Source organism: Diabrotica virgifera, chromosome 3, assembly GCF_917563875.1.
Source record: "Diabrotica virgifera virgifera chromosome 3, PGI_DIABVI_V3a".
Lineage (NCBI taxonomy): Eukaryota > Metazoa > Arthropoda > Insecta > Coleoptera > Chrysomelidae > Diabrotica > Diabrotica virgifera.
Window position 1 is genome coordinate 208,256,139 of NC_065445.1, and position 25,295 is coordinate 208,281,433.

Here is a 25,295-nt window from a genome sequence, read left to right on the forward strand (position 1 = left end):
TTATTTGTTGATATATTCAAAACGATATTATTTGTATGTTTGCAATTAACTGTTATTTTTTAGATCAAATAAACGCAATAAACGCATTTAGTAAAGGTAATGGTTATCTTATTTCTGCGAATTTTTTAATTTTTTCAAATTTTTCTTTGTACTTTTGATTATTTTTATTGGGGTACTACACACCCCACCGGTTAACTGTGTAATATTGACCCACCGCACCCACAGGGTTAAAGATTTGTTATTGACACTATATTTATGTAAATGTATATGTAAGATAATATAAAATAATTTATTAGATCTCTAAACAATTATTCAGGTATTATTTGAAATTAAGGCACGTTCATACTTTCTCACCATTGGAACCGCAGTAACAATATTTTCTAAGATATGCATCACTAACACATTTACTGTGCTTATCATAACTATCTAATCTACTAATATCACCAGACAGAGAAAGATTTGAAGTATTTATATCACCAATATAGCTTACAGTAGTTTCAAACACAGCTTTGGGGTTAGTTTGAAATTGTAGAAGTACATAAGATTCGTTTTTTGCAGAGACATTTTCAGATATTTTAACATCTAGTACTTTGAAGAGGGAGTATTTGGCACACTTGTGATCACTATTTCCTGATCGAATAATATCGTGTATTACATTAAGTGTGAAGGTGGCTAGTTTAGTTTTTATTTTTTTACTGAAGTTTTTCTTTTTGTGTCCTATACATGTACACCAATGTTTCTCAATGGCAGCATCTGCGCAAGACCGATCTGCATCTACTTCTTCAAATAGCGACTTGCATTGTGGACATGATTCGCCTGAGGTTATCTTATAATCACGACCTGATAAGACCAAAATATGCTTAAGAGTCATGTGGAGGTCATAGGGACATGTTAATCTGTTTGAGTTAATTTTAAAATTTTCATACTCTTTAGGAAATCCTTTTTTAAACCAACTGGGAAAGGATACATAAATAAAGGGCAATCTTTCCTCTAACCATCCAGTATCTGTGAGTCTTATACCTCCCAATCTCATTCCATGATCGCTGAGAAATATAACTATTGAGTTATTGGTAATACCTTCATTTGTTATATCTTGTAATAAATGTTTTACTTTATCATCCATGCCTGAAGGACTATTAAGGTCACTGTGGCTAAAGGAGTTCATCCAGAAAAAGCCAAAGCTGGGATAATTTTTAAAAGTTATGGCAAAATCTTTGGCTACATTCATTATTCGTTCCCCAGATGTTTCTGGACCTGTACAGTATACGCCTGTATTTTTGGTAAACTTGTGTAAATTTTCTGTGCCTAATATATAAGGTCTATAATAATAATCTGTAGGGGGCTTGGTAAAACCAACTTTCCTGTAATTAAATGTATTTATTGACGCAGAATCTTCTGCATAACCAGTAATAAAACCTAATTTTTTAAAATCATACCAAATCATAGGGCATTCGTCTAATTTTCCTAACTTTCTGGGATTACATACTTGATAAGCTCTACTGTTATTAAAACCTGTTAAAATAGCCATAAGATTTGGAAACGTATTGTCAGCCATCTTGTTATAACCCTTTAACGGAATCCATCCATTTTGTTCAACGAATTTATGCGTATTGGGTAAGCTTCTAATAAAATTCAGTCTGGAAATACTGTCGATTCCTATTAAAAGGATGCTGAACGGATTTGTTATATTGTCAAAACTCTCAAGTTTCTTCTGGATAGTCTCGTCCATTACTGTGATTGCGTGGGCGTTTTCGTATAACTCCTTTCTCGTTTTTTTATCCAGACATTTTACGTACACTGGATCTCGGAAGATGGTAACGTTGCTAACGAAGTTCGTACAAGTTGACCATCTAAAAGCACAGTACATAACATAGTCAACTACATACAGGGTGGGGCATTAGTGTGACAAGGTCCAATTACTCGTTTGTCGTAAGAGATACGAAAAAAAGTTATTTGGTAAAAGTTGGGGCACATATAGTACCATAATTTAAAAATATTTTCAAATATACAGGGGCGTGCGTATTGACAGGGTGACACAAAATTATGATTTTTTTAAATGGAACACCCTATACACTTTGTCATTTTTGGATTCTGCTCAATGTTTCCTTTATTAAAATATCTTGTTTTGTAATATTATACGAGGTAGTTTAAAAGTTAATTACGTTTTTTTGTTAATTTCGTAGCAAAATCTACACCCTGTAGAATTGTAGTGATTTGACATCAAATTTTTATTTTATATTTAAACGATTTTTAATATAGTCTACTACTATTAATCATTAACAGTATAGCGAAATGTTTAATTTTAGTATACAGGGTGGGTCGAAACTCGGAATGAGTATTTTTTTAGTTTTCTTAAATGGAACACCCTGTATTTTAATATTGTAATGCAATGATATTTTATGGTACTTTTTTATTTCTTAAGCATTCCCTATACCTAAATGCTTTAATTTTTAAGTTATTCGTGATTCTTTTAGTCAAACATTAATTGCAACAAGAATTATGTGAAATTTTATTAGGTCGCCGTGAAAATATCCAATCAAAAATAATTTTTCGAAAAAAAAAAACATAATAATCTAGCCTGATTCATAATTTATTAATATTGGATAAGATATCCAAATACATTTGTAGTTTGAGTTGTTGGTGCTTAAAATAATAATCAAACAAACAAAATTATCCCAAGTTGGCTATGACACAAAATTTGCTTAAATATTTGACATTATACTATTTACCTAGTTCCAGTTGATTTGTTACCATTACTAATATTAATTTTTCTAATGATGAACTGATTAAAATGTCTTTGTGCTAGGAGAGTATAACAAAAATGAGCTACTTGCAATAAAAATTTATCATCAGCAATTCCCTGATAGACGACAACCAAAAAGAGAAACTTTTGAAAGTATACTAAAACGGGTTTAACAGAGTAGATATAGTATTTTTACTACAAAAACGTTATTACGTAGGTCAAAATTTTTGACGTAAGAGAACTGTCAAAACATTAGAATGTGACTTTTCATTATTGCCGTGTTTATAATAAACATAGCAATAATGAAAAGTCACATTCTAATGTTTTGACAGTTCTCTTACGTCAAAAATTTTGACCTACGTAATAACGTTTTTGTAGTAAAAATACTATACTTGGATTGTAAGAACGGTTGTACTAATATGCAGATCCTCAGTGACACTAAGGATTACATTTAATTCCTGTTTTCTTCACTTAAAATAGTTTTCGTTCGATCAGATTTGTCATAATCTAAGTGTCCAGTCCGTTGAAACCGTTCTATAATATTTTTAAACGTTTCTCTTCTTAGTTGTCGTCTATCAGGGGAATTTCTGATGAAAAATTCTTATTGCTAGTAGCACATTTTTGTTATACTCCATTAGCACAAAAATCTTATCAGTTCCTCATTAGAAAAATTCATATTAGTAATGGTAACAAAGTAACTGGAACTATAAAAATAGTATAATGTCAAATTTTTAAGGAAATTTAGTGTCATAGCCGACTAGGTAGAATATTGTATGTTTTTATTAATATTTTGCGCACCAACAATCTTAACTACGAATTTATTTGGATATCTCATCCAATATTAATAAATTAAGGACTAGGCTAGATTATGATGTATTTTTTTCAAAAGATTATTTTTGATTGAATATTTTCACGGCCACCTAATAAAATTTCACTTAATTTTTCTTACAATTATTGTTTGGCTTAAAGAATCACGAATAACTTACAAATTAAAGCACTTAGGTATAGGGAATGCTTAAGAAATAAAAAAGTACCATAAAATAGCAATTGATTACAGTACTAAAATACAGGGTGTTCCATTAAAGAAAACTAAGAAAATACTCATTCCGATTCGACCAACCCTGTATACTAAAATTTAACATGTCGCTATACTGTTAATGTTTAACAATAGTAGACTATATTAGAAATCGTTTTAACATAAAATAAAAATTTGATGTCAAATTACTACAATTCTACAGGGTGTAAATATGCTACGAAATTAACAAAAAAACGTAATTATCTTTTAAACTACCTCGTATAATATTATAAAGCCATATATTTTAAGAATGGAAGCATTGAGGAGAATCCAAAAATGTAAAAATATACAGGGTGTTTCATTTAAAAAAACATAAGTTTGTGTCACCCTGTCAATACACACGCCCCTGTATATTTGAAAATATTTTTAAATTATGGTCCTATCAGTGCCTTAACTTTTATCTAAATAACTTTTTCTCGTATCTCTTACGACAAACGAGTAATTGGACTTTGTCATACTAATGCCCCACTCTGTATATAACCAAAAGTAGAATAGAATAGAATAGAATAGAATAGAATAGCATAGAATAAAATAGAATATAATAGAATGGAATAGAACAGAATAGAATAGAATAGAATAGAATAGAATAGAATAGAATAGAATAGAATAGAATAGAATAGAATAGAATAGAATAGAATAGAATAGAATAGAATAGAACAGAATGGAATAGAATAGAATATAATATAATAGAATAGAAGAGAATAGCATAGAATAGAATAGAATAGAATAGAATAGAATAGAATAGAATAGAATAGAATAGAATAGAATAGAATAGAATATAATAAAATAGAATAGAATAGAATATAATAGAATAGAATAGAATAGCATAAAATAGAATATAATAGAATAGAGTAGAATAGAATAGAATAGAATACAATAGAATAGAATAGCATAGCATAGAATAGAATAGCATAGCATAGAATAGAATAGAATAGAATAGAATAGAATAGAATAGAATAGAATAGAATAGAATAGAATAGAATAGAATAGAATAGAATAGAATAGAATAGAATAGAATAGAATAGAATAGAATAGAATAGAATAGAATAGAATAGAATAGAATAGAATAGAATAGAATAGAATAGAATAGAATAGAATAGAATCGAATAGTATAGAATAGAATAGAATAGTATAGAATAGAATAGAATAGAATAGAATAGAATAGAATAGAATAGAATAGAATAGAATAGAATAGAATAGAATAGAATAGAATAGAATAGAATAGAAAAGAATAGAATAGAATAAGAGGAAATGCGTTTTGCCTTTTTGTTAAATGCCGACTTCAAGTAGCGACAGACAACCACAAACGTTTGACTTTTGCTTTCGACATGGACTTCAAAAAGTGATTCGTCTGTAAGCAGCCTTAGGTTATCATCAGAGAGGGCATATACGATTATCTCTGAATAAACTAAAAATCAAGCTGCCTGTACCTATCGATTCACATTCGTGGTTTCTAAATTTTGCAAACCAATGAATTGTTGGAGCAAAGAAGGTCGAGGGAGATCTAAAAGTTGCATCTCACTTTTCGCCTGTCCAGCGCGATAAAATTCCAACGAAAAATGGTCCCCATACTCAGTTAGAAGTAGAACTAATATAAATAAATAATCGTTTCGTTGTAAAACGAAACAAGAGCATTCCTATTTTTCGGTTCGTTCAGAGAGCATCATAAGCACCATAACCGGTTTCAAACCTTATTAGGTTATCATCAGAGAGAGCATATATTATGATTATCTTTGAGTCTGATTTTATTCCTAATTGAGTATGCGTATAATTTTACCGCGCTGGACAGGCCAGAAGTGAGATGCAACTTTTAGATCTCTTTCAGCCTTTGCTTCAGCAATTCTTTGCAAATCGATACTGGCGGCCTGAGTTTTAGTTTGGTCAAAGATAATCATATACGTGCTCTCTCTATGATGATAACCTAATAAGGTTACAATGGTTCGTTTTAATAAGGTTCATTTTAAAATAAAATAATTAATATTTAGACGCAATAGCAAGATCAAATAAAGAAAAGGCGAAACCCAAGCGACTCCATCTTTAAAAAAATAAGTATTTATAAATAAAATCTTTTGAATTTCTTACGTCGGAAACAAATTCTCACTTATACCTATACCGTATCCGTATAAAATTTGCAAGGAAAAAGGGCGACGAATGCAGAGACATGGGGAATCCACATTATATGCATTCTACAACACATCTGTTGTGTCATAAAAAACGGATTTACTTACTTGACTCTCTTATCTGGATCTTTGCTGTAGTTTACTCGAGTAATATTTGAATAGCAACAAGTGACTCCATTGCTAGTATAGGATGGAACGCTTTCGGTGTCAACGTGGAGAGTTGCGATATTGTCTTTAACTGTCACGTATGTAAGAATTTTTTTGTAGGTGCAAGGTTTGTATTTCTGCTTGTGGTAAAATCGTTTTGTATCTTTGTTGAACGGATGGTAGTTGGGGATTTTGCATTTAGGACTTGATACCAGATATTCGGGTTCTAGAAAAGTATTGTTTTATAAATAACATATATAGGTCTGGATCCCGCGTATGAAAAAAAATTGATTAATAGCAAGCTGAAAATTTGTTAATAGCTTAACGGTGTCTAGTCAGATAAACTTTGATATATGGGAACACTGGAACAGGAGCAGTTTTAATTGTGAAACAGGTTAAAAATTTGGAACGGTCACACCACGAAAACGGCACATTTATTTTGTCCGACAGAACAGACTTAAACTCTCCGAACAGAGATTAAACTCTCATGCAAAAATCAGACTGCTATTTATCACCTGTCATAATTCCTGTCATTTGACATATTCTACATGTTCCACTCATTAAAACGCCCATTTGGTGATAAATAGCACTCTGATTTTTGCATGAGAGTTTAATCTCTGTTCGAAGAGTTTAAGTCTGTTCTGTCGGACAAAATACATGTGCCGTTTTCGTGGTCTGACCGTTCCAAATTTTTAACCTGTTCCACAATTAAAACTTCCCCTGTTCCAGTGTTCCCATATATCAAAGTTTGTCCGACTAGACACCCTTAAGCTATTAACAAATTTTCAGCTTGCTATTAATCAACTTTTTTTTCATACGCGGGATCCAGACCTAATAATACTTAATAGCATCAAGAAAACCTTAAATTGCAGTACGCTGTAATTAAATTAAAAATTAATTTAAAGTGAAATGCCTTAATAAAAAATTTTACTTTCTTCGTAAAATCTTTAGGTAGTTATTATACAGGGTGTTTCATTGACATATTATGTCTCATTTAGAATCCAAACCATCCAACTACTAATCATAAGAAAAATCCAGGTCCGGACTAAAAAAATTATAAATTCATTGTGACCTTGAAACAACACCCTGCATATAGAAATTTTCATATTTATTTGCATATTTGAAAAAAAACACAAAAACACAAAAACCTAAATTTAATGGTTCGCTTCGATTTTTTGCCCGGACAATTTAATGACTTTAATTTTGAAATTATGTATATTGAAATTTTTAAGAACTCAGAGATTAAAAATCAGCTATTATTTACTATTAATAATAAATTATTAAAGTTAATGAATAAATACTCATTTTACAAATAATCAATAGTTATTTAGTACATTGGAACGACTCACTTACTAATCACAAGAAAAGTTCAGGTCCGGATTAACAAAAAAAAGTACTTAATTGTAACTTTGAAACATGAAACAATACCCTCTTTTTGAAATTTTCAAAATCCGTTTGCATATTTGAAAAAAGCACAAAAATCTAAGTTTAATGGCTCGCTTCAATTTTTTGCTCACACAATTTAATGACATTACTTCGATTATATCGAAATTTTTGTTAGAGTTCTAAGAGTTATTAAAAATTTCGATATTATTTTAAAATTAAACTTATTAAAATTGTGCTCGGAAAAAACGGAAGCGAACCATTAAATTTAGTTTTTTGTATTCTTTTCAAATGTGCAAACGGATTTTGAAAATTTCAATATACAGGATGTTGTTTCAAGGTCAGAATTACTTTATATTTTCTGTTAATCCAGACCTGCATTTTTCTTGTGATTAGTAAGTGGGGCGTTCCAGTGTACTTTTAAAATGAGTATTTATTCATTAAATTTAACAATTTATTATTAAAGGTGCTTTAAATACAAGCACCCAGAAATAGATAATTTGTTTGAGAAATACCTCAAACAAGGACACATATAACACTGCAAAGGAAAATCTTAAAAGAAAGATAATAAATGCTAACTCAGAAGTACTGCCTAACATAAATTCTTCGAAATAAAACAAGCTATGGCACAACGATAAAAGGGGGAGGGAGTGAAATTATTCTCGAAGAATTAAAAAATCTTTTCAACGAATGCCTTCACAGAGGAAGTCCCAGATGATTGGGAAGAAAGTTTGACAATAATTCTCTTAAAAAAAGGAGACGAAGGAGATCTGAAGAATTATAGCCAATTCTCCCTAATGTCCCAAATGTACAAACTGTTTATGAGAGTAACAACAAACTAATAGGTTAACGTTGAAGCTTGATAGCTATCAACCAGTAGAGCAGGCAGGTTTCCGAAAGGGTTACAGTAAGTACAGCGGGTCATCTTCTTACAGTCAGAACGCTAATAGAGAAAGCCAATGAATATCATTTGAACTTATACATTGGCTTCCTTGATTATGAAAAGGCATTCGACTTCATAGAACTTTCGGCAATAGAGAGAACTATGAACAACTGAAAGATAGATTTCCGATACATAATGCTCATACATAATATTTACAAGAAAGCTACAATGAAAATACAAATAGATGAGAAAACCAAAGCTATACCAATCAACAGAGGAGTTCGCCTTCTTCTTCTTTAAGTGCCGTCTCCCAATCGGAGGTTGGTTATCATCATCACTATCTTTACTCTATCTACCGCTGCTCTGAAAAGTTATATAGAACTGCATTTAAAACAGTCCCTTAAATTCTTCAACCATGACACTCTCCTTCTTCCTATACTCCCTATCTTTCCCTGTATTATCAGTCTTAGCATTTCATATCGCTGTCCTCTCATTACGTTTCCCAGATATTGTAACTTTCTTATTTTTGTTGTGTTTATTATTTAGAATTCTTTGGACATTTCTCGCAATACTTCCGTGTTCGATTTCTTCTGTGTCCATGCTATTCTAAGCATCCTTCTGTAACACCACGTTTCAAATGACTGTAGCTTATTTATGTGTTCTTGCTTCAATGTCCAGCTTTCAAGTCCGTATTGTAGTATCGAGAACACGTAGCATCTCAAAGCTCTTACCCTCAGTTCTAATCTAAGGTCTTTGTTGCAGATAATTGTTTTCATTTTTACAAACGCATTTGTTACTATGTCTATCCTGATACTTATTTCTGTTGTTTGATCATTTTTCTCTGAAATTCAGGTTCTAGGTATTTGTCTTTATCAACCCTTTCTAACGGTATATTGTATGTTTGTTTTCTTAGATATTATCATGTATTTGGTCTTTTTATCTTCATTTTTAGTCCATATTTTTCAGGAGTTTGCCAGGAAGACGTTATTTCACCAAAGCTATTTACCTACACTGGGACTGGAAGACTGGGTTAAAGACATTAACTAGGTAGATAAAGGAATAAATGTTAATGGAAGAAAACTGAGTAATTTGAGATATGCTGACGACATTGTATTATTCGCTACAAGTTTCGAAGAATTACAGACAATGATGACGCAATTATTTCAAGCGTCGGATAAAGTAGGTCTTAACCCTGCTGTCCTGTTCGGGTCTATTTGACCCAAAAAATAATTTATTTCTTATTTTACAAATTATTGCGTGGCGTAACGATTTGGTGTTTCGTAACTTTATTACCTAATATGAGGTCTTTTAATTGCATATGAGATAAACAATCAACTTCCTGATTTTTTTGATAAAAATCAAATTGTTACCTAGGGTACGTTCGGGTCAATATGACCCGCGTATTTAAACCGTTAAAAATTTCCTGAGTATGTGTGTTTAGTTGGCACTATTCTATATTGGTAGTACCTGTGTGTTTGTCAGCCGGATACGTCTGTAAATAAACACAGGTTTCTGCAAGCTAGAACTTGTAAAATAAACTGTAGTATAGCTAGACGATGTTGCAAACCAAATTATGAATATGACCAACATGGACGGTCTTTGGAACCAAATGGAAAGAGATGAATAACGTTGGTTTCCAAGCATACATTGGTCTTTTATTTTTAGCTCGAGTTTATAAGTCCCATGGTGAATAAACTAAAAGTTTGTGGAATGAAGAAACGGGTAGTAGTATATTTCAATCAAAAATGTCGCTTGATGTATTTACAAAAAGTTTGCAAGTAATACGTTTTGATAACAAAACTACTAGACAGGATAGGAGACGTTTTGATAAACTTGCTGCAATACGTGAAATTTAGGAAACATAATGTTTTAACCCTGATGAAAATGTCACCGTCGACAAGCAACTAGTTACCTTTATGAGGCCGCTCTCCGTTCATATGGTACATTCCAAGCAAGCCAACGAAATATGGCACAGAATTTGGGTTGTATGTAATTATGAACAGTAAAACTTCTTATGCTCTTAAAATGCAGATCTATACAGGAATTCGTGTGATGTGTGACTTGAGTAGTGATTTGGAAGGCCACAATATTACGTGTAATAACTTTTTTACATCGTAAAATTTAGGACCATTTCTTCTAAAACAAAGTAGATACAATTCCGGGGACTATAAGTAAAATAAACCGGAGCTTTTAGCAAAAATCGCGAATAAAGAAGTTCATAGCTCATCTTTTTTGCTTCACGCAAGATACCACTGTTGTTGACAATATTCTTAAAAATAATAAAAATGTTGTTCTTATGAGTACTTTGCATCATGAATCTATGCATCATGCATCACTTTCATCAAATGAAAAACCCCAAATTATTTTAGATTACAATTCCAATAAGGAAGCAGTGGATACTCTAGATTAGCTTGTTGGCAGGTATACATATGAGAAGAGATAAATCGCTGGCCAATGAATATTTTTTATAATCTGCTGGACATTTCTGCCTACAACGCGTTCGTGTTATGGACATCAATAAATATCCAATGGAATACCAATAAACTGAGAAAACGGAGAATTTTTCTTAAGGAATTGGGAAAAAACGAATGAAACCAGTCATCAGTTCCAGAAAAAATATAACAATAACTAAAGGCTCTCACGAACTGGTAAAAAGGACACGAGCAGAAACAAGATGGAAATGCTAGTGATACTCCAGGCTGTGGGTGAAAAATAGGTCGATTTCAGGATATAATTCAGGAATTTTTGAAACCTATCAGGTGTTGTAAAGGACGATGCCAGGAATAACTTCTACTAAAATGTGACCAAAAATATTGTGAGCTTTTTTTGTTATTGCGATTTTCATTTGTTAAATTTGCAATTTTTAAAGATTTTTAATTTTGCAGCTTAGGATATTGATTCTAGGGAAAAACTTTTTAATAGAAAGTTGTAGTAAATTAAATAACCTACAATTTGAGCTATGGTAAGTTTAATTTCGTTTATTGGTTATTGCAACAGAGCCTGTGAAAGGTCCAAAATGGCCGTTTTTTACAATTGCGTTATTTATTGTAGAAATAATTTTTTTTCATTTTTTAAAGCTTTAAAATGAAGATCTTTCAATTTCAAACGTAAAAAAAAATTATAAGGCCGGATTAACGAATTTGTTACTTAGATATTATAAATTGTTTATCCCAAGAGGTCAAATGTCGAAGGCTATAACTTTTTGAAGAAAAATCGTAGAGAGTTGGTTAAACATCCAATCTCCTTCTAAAGAGTTATGTTTTCATATTCTGATGTAAATAAATGCGTAAAACATTTTTAAACTTCTAATTTTTGGGTTTGAAAATAAGGGGGCAAATTTCGTTATAATCATTTAGAGCTGAAGCGGCCCTGTACATCCTATGAGTTTTTAACTTACAGATTATTGTTGCTAAAAAGGAAACGAAGATTTATAAAAAAATAAAAAATTTCTACGACCAACTGAAGCCGAGCTAAATGTTGGGCATGAAAATAAGGGGGCAATATTCGTTATAAACATTTAGAGCTGAAGCGGCCCTGTACATCCTATGAGTTTCTAACTTACAGATTATTGTTGCTGAAGACGAAACGAAGATTTATAAAAAAATAAAAATTTTCTACAACCAACTGAAGCCGAGATAATTGTTTCTTTTTTCTTAAATCGTAGTGCCTTTATTTATAACAATTAAGAAATTATTTTACAGTCATTGACTAAAGAAAGACTTATATTATCCTAAATTAAAAATAATTATAAAATATAGTTACATTTAATTATTAAAAATTATTTTTAAAATCGGTGCTTTTGCGAGCGTCCGAATTTTGCAAATCGCCCGGCTCGCTTCAAATCCGCGCGCTCGGAAAATGTTTACGTAACTTGTATTAAATTTTGACCGAAAACAATTTAATAATATTACCATTATAATATACAGTCTATTTACCACTGTATTTGTTTTTTCTGATAAACTTTTATATGTGAAATCTCATTTCTGAAGAAATAATATTACAAAAATGATACATATATGTATATGAAATATATAACTATATTTTTAATTTTTTCATTGTTATACAGGGTGTCCCGAAAAGAATGGTCATAAATTATACCACACATTCTGGGGTCAAAAATAGTTCGATTGAAACTAACTTACCTTAGTACAAATGTGCTCACAAAAAAGTTACAGCCCTTTGAAGTTACAAAATGAAAATCGATTTTTTTCAATATATCGAAAACTATTAGAGATTTTTTATTGAAAATGGACATGTATAATTCTTATGTCAAGAACATCTTAAAACAAAATTATAGTGAAATTTGTCCACCCCATAAAATATTTATGGGGATTTTGTTCCCTTAAACCCCCCCAAACTTTTGTGTACGTTCGAATTAATTCATTATTGTGGTACCATTAGTTAAACACAACGTTTTTAAAACTTTTTTGTCTCTTAGTATTTTTTCGATAAGCCAGTTTTTATTGAGATGCGGCTTCTTTTTCAATATATTTACGTAAAAATTTTATGGAGGTTTTGTTCCTTTAAACCCCCCTAATGTGTTTGTACGTTCCAATTAAACTATTATTGTGGTACCATTAGTTAAACACAGTGTTTTTAAAACTTTTGTCTCTTAGTCTTTTGTTCATAAGTCAACTTTTATCGAGATGTAGCTTCTTTTTCAAAATATACCTAAAAATGTAAATTATAAATAATAAAACATTAAAAGGGTAAACCCTGTAGTTGGCTGTATACCTTTGTTAAGACAACGTAGAATGAAGTAAACACTTCTGTTGTATATAGGTATATTATAAATTTATTAAAAAATTTTAAAATTCATCCACAAGGGAGTGGTTGTACAAAACGTTTTCGGTCAAACTGACCATCCTCAGTGTAAACCTGGAAATAAGTGAACCACTTAGATTGAAATGCAAAAGGGTGAAATTTTGACAGTTAAAAAAGAAAATGTGGTTACTTACGTCCAGTGTACAAGTAATTGAAACTAGCCACTTGAATAGGTGTAAAACCTCAAAATAACATTATTGCTACATTATGAGCTGTATAGTAATCGACAATAAGTCGATGTCTTAAGATTAAAAATGTATCACATGTGGATGTATGTCATCCTTGCTCGGAATTAGCACAAGGTTGTGATCAGGTGAGAGGTTAACAACCAACTGATTAGACAGATTGGTGCCTGAAAATTCATGACAAGATGTCAAAGAAGATAGGTGGATTTCTCAAATGTCAACCGAAAAATTTTTGACAATGTGCATTAATATTTAACTTAATTATTCAATTGTGAATATGCAACTATTAAATTTGTTTGATATGAATTCTAAATTGTAAATAAAGGTTAATAAGCTATAATGATATATTCATTAGTGCACCGTAAACAAAAGCAAAATTCTACTCATATGCTGTGACGTCATAGACTGTTTGTCTACTGTATAGGACTGATAATAATTATATTAATTTGAGCAAAGTTATAATGAATGAATATTATTGAAAATTATATAGAAAATTTTTAAAATTTTTTTTATCAAAATATGATATTTTAATAGAGTAGCAGCTGTAGAATTGGAAGTAATGCCAATAGTGAATGGTCGGTTGCATATGTTTCAGGGAACCAACGAATATAATGAGAAAATACCAATCTATAGATCTGTAATGTGAATTATTGGAGGTATTAAAGGAAATGATATTAAAAAAGGGAAGTGGAATTGAAAAAATGTATGTACATATCTTAATCAAGAAATCTTCTCTAAAAATATTTTGTTATGACTGAATGTAAAAAGTTTCGTCCCATATAGAACTATTGAAAATCTAAATTTAGAAAAATTATTAAAAAAGGTGATAAGGTAAGTTGCCTATGTTCAGTGGACAAATAAATGAAATATAATTACTGTTTTGAAATTAAATTGTGTGAATTGTTAAATGGATAAAGACTGATATTAAATTAGGAAAACTGCGCTGAAAGAAATGTACATGTTTTGATCAAAGAAGAAAATTAATTTTGATTGTAAGCTCTAAATGTAAAAAGAATATGTCACATATTAAACTATTGAAATTCTAGATTGAATATTATATTGACCAAAGTTGATATTAAGTAAATTTATTAAATGTTGATAGCTGAGATTTATTTTTTAATTTTAATCTAATCCATCTCATTCTTTAATTATTTTCACTTAACAAAATCATTTTCTCATTATATCAAAATCACACCATGGAACCCTTGATCTTTTCGGATATGACATTCTAATATAGACAATAACCAAAAATTTTGTTGAATTTCCAACATTTTAATTGATTCACTCTATTTTTCATTTAGATTAAAATTAAAAAATAAATCTCAGCTATCAACATTTAATAAATTTACTTAATATCAACTTTGGTCAATACAATATTCAATCTAGAATTTCAATAGTTTAATATGTGACATATTCTTTTTACATTTAGAGCTTACAATCAAAATTAATTTTCTTCTTTGATCAAAACATGTACATTTCTTTCAGCGCAGTTTTCCTAATTTAATATCAGTCTTTATCCATTTAACAATTCACACAATTTAATTTCAAAACAGTAATTATATTTCATTTATTTGTCCACTGAACATAGGCAACTTACCTTATCACCTTTTTTAATAATTTTTCTAAATTTAGATTTTCAATAGTTCTATATGGGACGAAACTTTTTACATTCAGTCATAACAAAATATTTTTAGAGAAGATTTCTTGATTAAGATATGTACATACATTTTTTCAATTCCACTTCCCTTTTTTAATATCATTTCCTTTAATACCTCCAATAATTCACATTACAGATCTATAGATTGGTATTTTCTCATTATATTCGTTGGTTCCCTGAAACATATGCAACCGACCATTCACTATTGGCATTACTTCCAATTCTACAGCTGCTACTCTATTAAAATATCATATTTTGATAAAAAAAATTTTAAAAATTTTCTATATAATTTTCAATAATATTCATTCATTATAACTTTGCTCAAATTAATATAATTATTATCAGTCCTATACAGTAGACAAACAGTCTATGACGTCACAGCATATGAGTAGAATTTTGCTTTTGTTTACGGTGCACTAATGAATATATCATTATAGCTTATTAACCTTTATTTACAATTTAGAATTCATATCAAACAAATTTAATAGTTGCATATTCACAATTGAATAATTAAGTTAAATATTAATGCACATTGTCAAAAATTTTTCGGTTGACATTTGAGAAATCCACCTATCTTCTTTGACATCTTGTCATGAATTTTCAGGCACCAATCTGTCTAATCAGTTGGTTGTTAACCTCTCACCTGATCACAACCTTGTGCTAATTCCGAGCAAGGATGACATACATCCACATGTGATACATTTTTAATCTTAAGACATCGACTTATTGTCGATTACTATACAGCTCATAATGTAGCAATAATGTTATTTTGAGGTTTTACACCTATTCAAGTGGCTAGTTTCAATTACTTGTACACTGGACGTAAGTAACCACATTTTCTTTTTTAACTGTCAAAATTTCACCCTTTTGCATTTCAATCTAAGTGGTTCACTTATTTCCAGGTTTACACTGAGGATGGTCAGTTTGACCGAAAACGTTTTGTACAACCACTCCCTTGTGGATGAATTTTAAAATTTTTTAATAAATTTATAATATACCTATATACAACAGAAGTGTTTACTTCATTCTACGTTGTTATAAATAATAAATTTTCAGAATATTAACAGGTCTCTATAACCGTACTTAACCATATACAAATATGTGGTGGATTCGACAAATATTCAAAATATCTCGATAAACACTGGCTTATCGAAAAAGTACTAAGAGGCAAAAAAGTTTTAAAAATAATGTGTTTAACTAATAGTGCCACAATAATAATTTAATTGGAACGTACACAAAAGTTTGGGGGGGTTTAAGGGAACAAAACCCCCATAAAATTTGTATGGGGTGCACAAATTTTACTTAATTTTTTTTTAAGATATTGCTGTCGTAAAAATGCCACATGTCGATTTTCAATATAAAATCTCTGAGAGTTTTCGATATATGAAAAAAAATCGATTTTCATTTTGTAAATTCAAAGGGCTGTAACTTTTTTTGTGTGCACTATTGTATATAGGTAAGTGAGGTTCAATCAACCTATTTTTGACCCCAGAATCTGTATAAATATAATAATAATAATGTTACTTCTTATTATACAATATAAAACTTTTTCTTCTTGTAGTGACTATCAGTTTTGGATGTTGGCGACCATCATGGCAATCTGTACTTGCACACTAAATCGGTACTGCTGCTCTAAAAAGATTTGTAGTTGTTGGGTTGAACGACGTACGTAAATTTTCTAGCAAGGTAAATCCTTCGCCTTCCTGGTTCTCAGTTTCCAAATGGGGTTTGCCAAATTGCCATGATGGTCGCCAACATCCAAAACGGATAGTCACTACAAGAAGAAAAAGTTTTGTATTGTATAATAAGAAGTAACATTATTATTATTATATTTATATAACAATGCAAAAATTAAAAATATAGTTATATGTATCATTTTTGTTATATTATTTCTTCAGAAATGAGATTTCACATATAAAAGTTTATCAAGAAAAACAAATACAGTGGTAAATACACTAAATATTATAATGGTAATATTATTAAATTGTTTTCGGTCAAAATTTAATACAAGTTACGTAAAAATTTTCCGAGCCCGCGAATTTGAAGCGAGCCGGGCGATTTGCAAAATTCGGCCGCTCGCAAAAGCACCGATTTTAAAAATAATTTTTAATAATTAAATGTAATTATACTTTATAATAATTTTTATTTTAAGATAATATAAGTCTTTCTTTAGTCAATGACTGTAAAATAATTTCTTAATTGTTATAACTAAAGGCACTACGATTTAAGAAAAAATAAACAATTATCTCGGCTTCAGTTGGTTGTAAATTTTTTAAATTTTTTTATGAATCTTCGTTTCGTCTTTAGCAACAATAATCTGTAATTTAGAAACTCATAGGATGTACAGGGCCGCTTCAGCTCTAAATGTTTATAACGAAATTTGCCCCCTTATTTTCAAACCCAACATTTAGCTCGGCTTCAGCTGGTCGTAGAAATTTTTTATTTTTTTATAAATCTTCGTTTCCTCTTCAGCAACAATAATCTGTAAGTTAAAAACTCATAGGATGTACAGGGCCGCTTCAGCTCTAAATGTTTATAACGAAATTTGCCCCCTTATTTTCAAACCTAAAAATTAGAGGTTTAAAAATGTTTTACGCATTTATTTACATCAGAATATGAAAATATAACTCTTTAGAAGGAGATTGGATGTTACAACAACTCTCTACGATTTTTCTTCAAAAAGTTATAGCCTTCGACATTTGACCTCTTGGGATAAACAATTTATAATATCTAAGCAACAAATTCGTTAATCCGGCCTTGCAATTTTTTTTTAAGTTTGGAATTGAAAGATCTTCATTTTAAAGCTTTAAAAAACAAAAAAAAATTATTTGTACAATAAATAACTCAATTGTAAAAAACGGCCATTTTGGACTTTTCGCATGCTGTTTTGCAATAACCAATAAACGAAATTAAACCCACCATAGCTGAAATTGTAGGTTTTTTAATTTAGTACAACTTTTTATGAAAAAGTTCTTCTCTAAAATCAATATCCTAAGCTGCAAAATCAAAAAACCTTAAAAATTGCAAATTTAACAAATGAAAATCGCAATTAAAAAAAAGCTCACAATATTTTTGGTCACATTTTAGTAGAAGTTATTCCTGGCATCGTCCTTTACAACACCTGATAGGTTTCAAAAATTCCTGAATTATATCACGTTTTTTCACCCACAGCCTGTGGTATGAACCGTTTATGGGCAATCTAACTTCGCCTGCTAAATGAGCACGCTGTAAACTTGCCCTAAAAACGATAACAACACTAATTATTATGTTGTATATATCATAAATATATTTGTAAAACCCATTCTTTTTATGACTGTCCCAGTTTTAATCTGAATTAAATTTCTGTAGATATTTGTTACTAGGCTTTTTTTAAAGAAAAAAATACCTTTTGTTTTTGTTAATAAGGTTTAATTTACATTAACAACATAATTTTTGTTTAATTAACCACAATTTCTTATTAATAAAGCTTTATTTATCACCATTATAGTCTAAGAGCTAGTGAACCTTTTGACTAACGGTCGTCCTGTAAGGCTAGAAATTTGTAGAGTGATAATTCATAGCACACCAAAGCTAAAAACCATGACCTGGCAGGCCTCAGCGGTGCACGTGTATCTACCAGGTGAATCGAAAAGTGCAAATTTAGGGGGTAAAATGAACTTTTTCCTGTAAGGTTTAAATTTAAGTATGTGTTTGAGTAAGTCATTTAAAAGAAATGTGTAAAATGACAGGCGATTCTGAAGAGCATAAGACCTTGCCAGGCGAGGGGAAAGATTAGGAGTTTTTCCTAAATTTATTTTTTTTGCATCGAACAAATTTTTTGAATCATTCCAAACAGAAAAGGTCTTTGGTGATTTTTCTCTTAAGTTAATAGTTTTTGTTATATAAGCGATTGAAAATTTTGAAAATTGCGAAATCGACCATTTTTAACCCCAAATCGGATATTTATCTAAAAATCTCAAAGTTGCCAAGGTAGGTAGATATTCTTTAAACATTGATTGATGAAATCCCAAAGAGTTTTTTGCAATACAATATCGGAAACCCCTTTGTTTTTTAATTGCTAATCAAGCGGACGCTTCACTGTAGTATAAGTGAGGACGTTTGAGTTGGCATAAATTCATTATCTCGAGAATTGGCAAATTTCAAGAGCAATCTTCAGACAGGTCGATTTTTATTTTTAAATTAGGACTTTTTGGCATATATATAATACTAGTGACGTCATCCATCTGAGCGTGATGACGTAATCGATGATTTTTTTAAATGAGAGTAGGGGTTGTGTTATAGCTCATTTGAAAGGTTATTTAATTCTCTATTCACTAATATAAACAATAACATAATTATTTATACAGGGTGTACAAAAAAAATTTTTTTATTAAATTAACTTTGATTAAATTTGACAAATAGAAGAAAAAAATTTTTTTGTACACCCTGTATAAATAATTATGTTAATGTTTATATTACTGAATAGAGAATTAAATAACCTTTCAAATGAGCTATCACACAACACCTACTCTTATTTAAAAAAATAATCGATTACGTCATCAGGCCCAGATGGATGACGTCACTAGTATTATATATATACCAAAAAGTCCTAATTCAAAAATAAAAATCGACCTGTCTGAGGATTTCTCTTCAAATTTGCCCATTCTCGAGATAATGAATTTATGCAAGCTCAAACGTCCTCAATTATACTACAGTGTAGCGCCCGCTTGATTAGCAATTAAAAAAACAAAGCGGTTTTCGTTATTTTATTGCAAAAAACTCTTCGGGATTTCATCAATCAACGTTTAAGGAATATCTGCGTACCTTGCCAATATTGAAATTTTTAGATAAATGTCCGATTTGGGTTAAAAATGGCCGATTTCGCAATTTTCAAAATTTTCAATCGCTTATATAACAAAAACTATTAACTTAAGAGAAAAATAACTAAGGACCTTTTCTGTTTGGAATGATTAAAAAAGCCTAAAAAAAATTTGTTCGATGCAAAAAGAATAATTTTAATAAAAACCCCTAATCTTTCCCCTCGCCTGGCAAGGTCTTATGCTCTTCAGAATCGCCTGTCATTTTACACATTTCTTTTAAATGACTTACTCAAACACATACTTAAATTTAAACCTTACAGGAGAAAGTTTATTTTACCCCCTAAATTTGCACTTTTCGATTCACCTGGTAGATACACGTGCTCCGCTGAGGCCTGCCAGGTCATGGTTTTTAGCTTTGGTGTGCTATGAATTATCACTCTACAAATTTTTAGCCTTACAGGACGACCGTTAGTCAAAAGGTTCACTAGCTCTTAGACTATTAGCTTATTTTATTTCGACTAAGAAGCGTAAACCATAGTTGGGTCATATTGACCCGAACAGTACATTTGGGTAGTTGACTCGAACGGGACAGCAGGGTTAAGACGAACTTGGAAAAAAAATAATGCCGAATACACCAAACATTAGAAAAATAACGTTGAACGACATAAATTTAGAACCATTAAAGCCTGGGTTTCCTCGAAGGCGGCACCGACAATCTGCGACCGTAACATTGCGATTAATCACGTCAGATTACGGTGAAAAATTCAAGGTTCTTCACTGCGGCAATGAAATGTGTAAACTCAGCAAGCGGTGGCTTCCAACGCATCCTTGGAAACCACTGCTATTATTTTGCATGGTACTGTTTTTATGACGTCCTTCATCGCAGTGTTACGGTCGCAGGTTGTCGGTGCCGCTTTCGAGGAAATCAAGGCTTAAGCGAATACATCAACCTGGGACAGATAATGAAAGTTATCAAAGAAAATCAAACTACCGAAATTACCAGAAGAATAAGGTTAGCAGAGATGGGATTGACATACAGAATAAATTTAGAGAGCGAATGCAGAATAATTGGAGAACTTCCGGTGACATGGAGGAAGTTACTGTTGAGGAACTGTGGAACAAGTATAAAGAGACGTTAAAACTGAGTTGGATCTTGAAAAACACTAAAATAGAACAATATTGGAAAACCAGGGTTTACGATCATAGTCCAACTAATGAAGGTTAAAATAGGACAAAACCTCTCAATTTTTACAGAATAGATCGATTTGCTTGAAAATTTGAGAAAGTAGTAGATAGTCCAAGGATCAAAATTTATATGAGGCGGAAAGGCGCTTTTACCATGGGGTGGTTGCCACCCCATCTCGGGGGTGGAAATTTTTTATTTTATTTTGACCTCAAAAGTTGATAAAAACATTCATTCTAAGCAAAAAAATGTATTTGCTATCGAAAGTGTTAGTTTTATATCGAAAAAATCAATGTTTTTAATCAGTTTTCTGCTAATAACTCAAAAAGTTTTCGTTTTATCAAAACAACTTTGCTCAACAAAAATATACCTTTTGAAAAAATAAACAAAACATTTTTTTTTATTTTCTTTAAGACCAATAGTAATCGAGCTATACTTTATTATATGTTAGCTCTTCTTCGTCAAATGCTAAATATTGTAGTTTCAAACTCAAAAGACGGGAAAACTGTGCATTTTTGGAGGATAACTTGTTGAAACTAGTTTAAAGCATTTAAAAATATATCTACAGAAATAAAAAAGTATCTAGCTCAAAAATTAAGTGACTTATTATGAAAAGAATGTCAGTCCCTATTTTTTTCAGCGAAAAAGTGGTCGGAAACTTCCCTTTACTTACCACCCTAATTAAAATTAGTCATTGACCTTATTTGGTCTTCTATATTTATGTATTATCAATATGTTCTAGAGCAGCGGTTCTCAAACTTTTTGAGTCATGTACCACCTAGGGACGGTATTTCCAACCTCACTTAAGCCAAAGCTTACTTTCAGCCTGAGCTTAAATCTTGGATGCCTGTATTTCCACTTCAATTTGAGGCTTAAGCATAGGCTAAACCAAATAATTTTAAGCTCGCGCGGGAGTTGGTTTAAGCTTTTGCTTAAAATTTGTTTTCTGTTTTTTGAGGTTATTTCTATAAATTAATAATGATAGAGTTATTTTGGAAACTAACTTTTGCGTAATAATGTTTTTATTGGAATATTAACCCGGCACCTGCCACGTGGGAATCTACCAGCACCCCATAACATATTTTTATCAAATATTTGGTATTTCAAGTTTGGTAAGCGAGCTGTGCGTCATAGTAGCTTTCAATAATATTATATAGTATATATGTGTTAGTGTTTAAAGTGGTTATTTAGTGTCATTCTGAACTTATAGCTCTAAAGTCGAATTGGGGTGTCATCATCTGGCACTTTATGTTTTAAATTTTTTTTGTATTTTTGATATAAACAGGTCAAATTTACATTTTGTATTGAAATAACTGATTTAAATTATTAATATAGACTCTATACTCACTATATCTTAATTTTTTTAGATATTTTACTTGACTTCATTTATTATGGTTTGGTACTTGCTAATTTGCTTATAACACCTTTTTCATTTTATTTGTCAACTTTTATAACATATTAGTGGCTAATAAGTTAATAAAACATGTTTATTTATATTCTTGTGTTACTCAACACATTATTTTGTTTTTTAAACAAGTGGATCACAGAAAATTGTTAAGGGGTGCTGTGAGATCCCCACGTGGCAGTTGGCGCCTTGCAAAGCCACGTGGCAGGTGCCGGGTTAACGATTATTAAAATAAAATTCTTACTACATTTGGAAGGTGTAGGCACAAGAAAATTATTTATTTCTACAATCGTATATTTATTTTACAAAAGTGAACTTACATTCCAATTTAACATTTTCAGGAATATATCCAATAAACAAAATTACACAGACGGATCTTCTATTGCTTATGCAAATAAGAATAAAACATACAACTAGAGAAAATATTATTAGTCCAGAAAGCCACTGCGCATCCGCTAGGGAAAATATTCTAATTCGGATTTTTTGCACAATCTTACTCAAAAAGAACTCCTTTTAACAAATTTGCATGTTGCCAGGACCAAAAGGTGGTCAAATATTTTTTAAACGTTTTTTTTTGTTTTTTTCCTAAAATAATTTTTTTTTGGATGGAAAAAAGTTTTTTTAGGTTTTTTGGATCATTCCAAACAGAAAAGGCCTTTAGTGACTTTCCTCTAAAAATGATAGTTTTTGACATATAAGCGATTAAAAATTGAAAAATTGCGAAATCGGCCATTTTTAACCCTCAAGAACTATGTGAAAAACTGAAAATTTGAATGTTGCCAAGGTAGGTAGATATTCTTTAAACATCGATTGATGAAATTCCGAAGAGTTTTTTGCAACACAGTATTCAAAACTCCTTTGTTTTTTAATTGTTAATCAAGCGTGCGCGACACTATTTTCCACAGACAGTATGGTGCAAATGAAAGGAATAAATTCGTTATTTCGTAAACCGGCGACTTTAAGGAAAAATCCCGAAACAGGTCGATTTTTATTGTTAAGTTATGATATTGTGGCGTATATCGTATACTAGTGACGTCATCCGTCTGGGCGTGATGACGTAATCGATGATTTTTTTAAATGAGAATAGGGGTCGTGTGGTAGTTCATTTGAAAGTTTCTTCAATTTTGTATTCAGTAATGTAAACATTTACATAATTATTTATACAGGGTATCCTTCTACTTATTTTTTTGTCAAATAATTTAATTTATTAAAAATTTTTTGGACACCCTGTATAAATAATTATGTAAATGTTTATACTACTGAATAGAGAATTGAAGAACCTTTCGAATGAGCTACCACACGACACCTATTCTCATTTAAAAAAATCATCGATTACGTCATCACGTCCAGATGGATAACGTTACTAGTATACCATATATGCCACAATATCATAACTTAAAAATAAAAATCGACCTGTTTCGGGATTTTTCCTTAAAGTCGCCGGTTTACGAAATAACGAATTTATTCCTTTCATTTGCACCATACTGTCGGTGGAAAATAGTGTCGCGCACGCTTGATTAGCAATTAAAAAACAAAGGAGTTTTGAATATTGTATTGCAAAAAACTCTTCGGGATTTCATCAATCGATGTTTAAAGAATATCTACCTACTTTGGCAACATTCAAATTTTCAGTTTTGACATAGTTTTTGAGGGTTAAAAATGGCCGATTTCGCAATTTTTCAATTTTTAATCGCTTATATGTCAAAAACTATCATTTTTAGAGAAAAGTCACTAAAGACCTTTTCTGTTTGGAATGATCCAAAAAACCTAAAACAACTTTTTTCCATGCAAAAAAAAATAATTTTAGGAAAAAAACAGAAAAAAAACGTTTAAAAAATTTTTGACCACCTTTTGGTCCTGGCAACATGCAAATTTGTTAAAAGGAGTCCTTTTTGTGTAAGATTGTACAAAAAATCCGAATTAGAATATTTTCCCTAGCGGATGCGCAGTGGCTTTCTGGACTATAGACAATATACTAACAACACAAATGTACCTACCATGTATAAAAAATTAAGTAAAGTAAAAATGAGACAGATCCAGATGACAAGATAAAATTAAATGTCAAAAGTAGTGGTTTTTACCTCAGAACAGTTAGTTATGGCATTTTGACGTATTCAGAGGTACCAAACCGATTAACTTGATGAGTTTAGTTAAGGAAATAATGGAAATACGGCACCCAGCTTAAGCTTCTCCTTAACTTTTGACACAGGCTTAGCTAAGCAAAAGCTTAAGTAGCTGTTGAAATACCGGCCCTTATAGTTCTTTTATTATTTTTGGTATCACCTATATGTTTAGATTGTATTACCAAGACTTACTAAGTACTACCATTTTAATTTTTTGTGTGTTTTGTGTACCACCTCAAATAGTGATATGTACATACCACCAGTGGTACATGTACCACAGATTGAGAACCGCTGTTCTAGAGGTTTGAGCGGCTTCGAAAATGGAGTTAAAAGCGAATAACGAATTTTTGTAGTTTGGTAAAAAATGCCAATTTCTTCAGAATAGAAAGATTAGCATCAGAGATACGAAAAAATATGTAAATATAAAATTGTAGCTTATTTAATTCCCAAGAACGGGGTTAGCAAAAATTTTTTCTATTGCAAAAACTGAGTGAGCTATTGACAATTAAAAATTGTAATAACATGCAAAAACCACCTTTACCAACCCTTTTACAGTCACCTCTTTTTGCGACTTAGGACTTTAAAAGGATTTAATATTAATAGCCTTATAGATCTTGTAGAAATATACAAAATTCTTTTTTACCAAAATTTCTAGGATAAAAAATAAAAAAGTTACGGTTAAAAAATCAATATATTTTTTTGAAAAAAAAAAAAAAAGTAAATCCAATTGGAAGCTTAATAATGTAAGTTAGCGGTGTTTTTAGTCAT

General features: G+C 30.7%; 1 protein-coding gene across 3 annotated transcripts in view; it reads right to left on the bottom strand.

Moving 5' to 3' along the window:
• Positions 1–270: 270 nt before the first annotated feature.
• Positions 271–25,295, bottom strand: part of LOC126881521 (uncharacterized) — a 92,402-nt gene continuing 67,377 nt past the window's right edge. For all 3 annotated transcript variants that reach the window (XM_050645825.1, XM_050645826.1, XM_050645824.1), the window contains 2 exons: positions 6,047–6,311; positions 271–1,850 (listed from right to left, as the gene is read on the bottom strand). In XM_050645825.1, the coding sequence (XP_050501782.1) occupies positions 341–1,850; positions 6,047–6,311 (1,775 nt within the window). In that variant the 3' untranslated portion in view covers positions 271–340. The remainder of the gene's footprint in view (positions 1,851–6,046; positions 6,312–25,295) is intronic.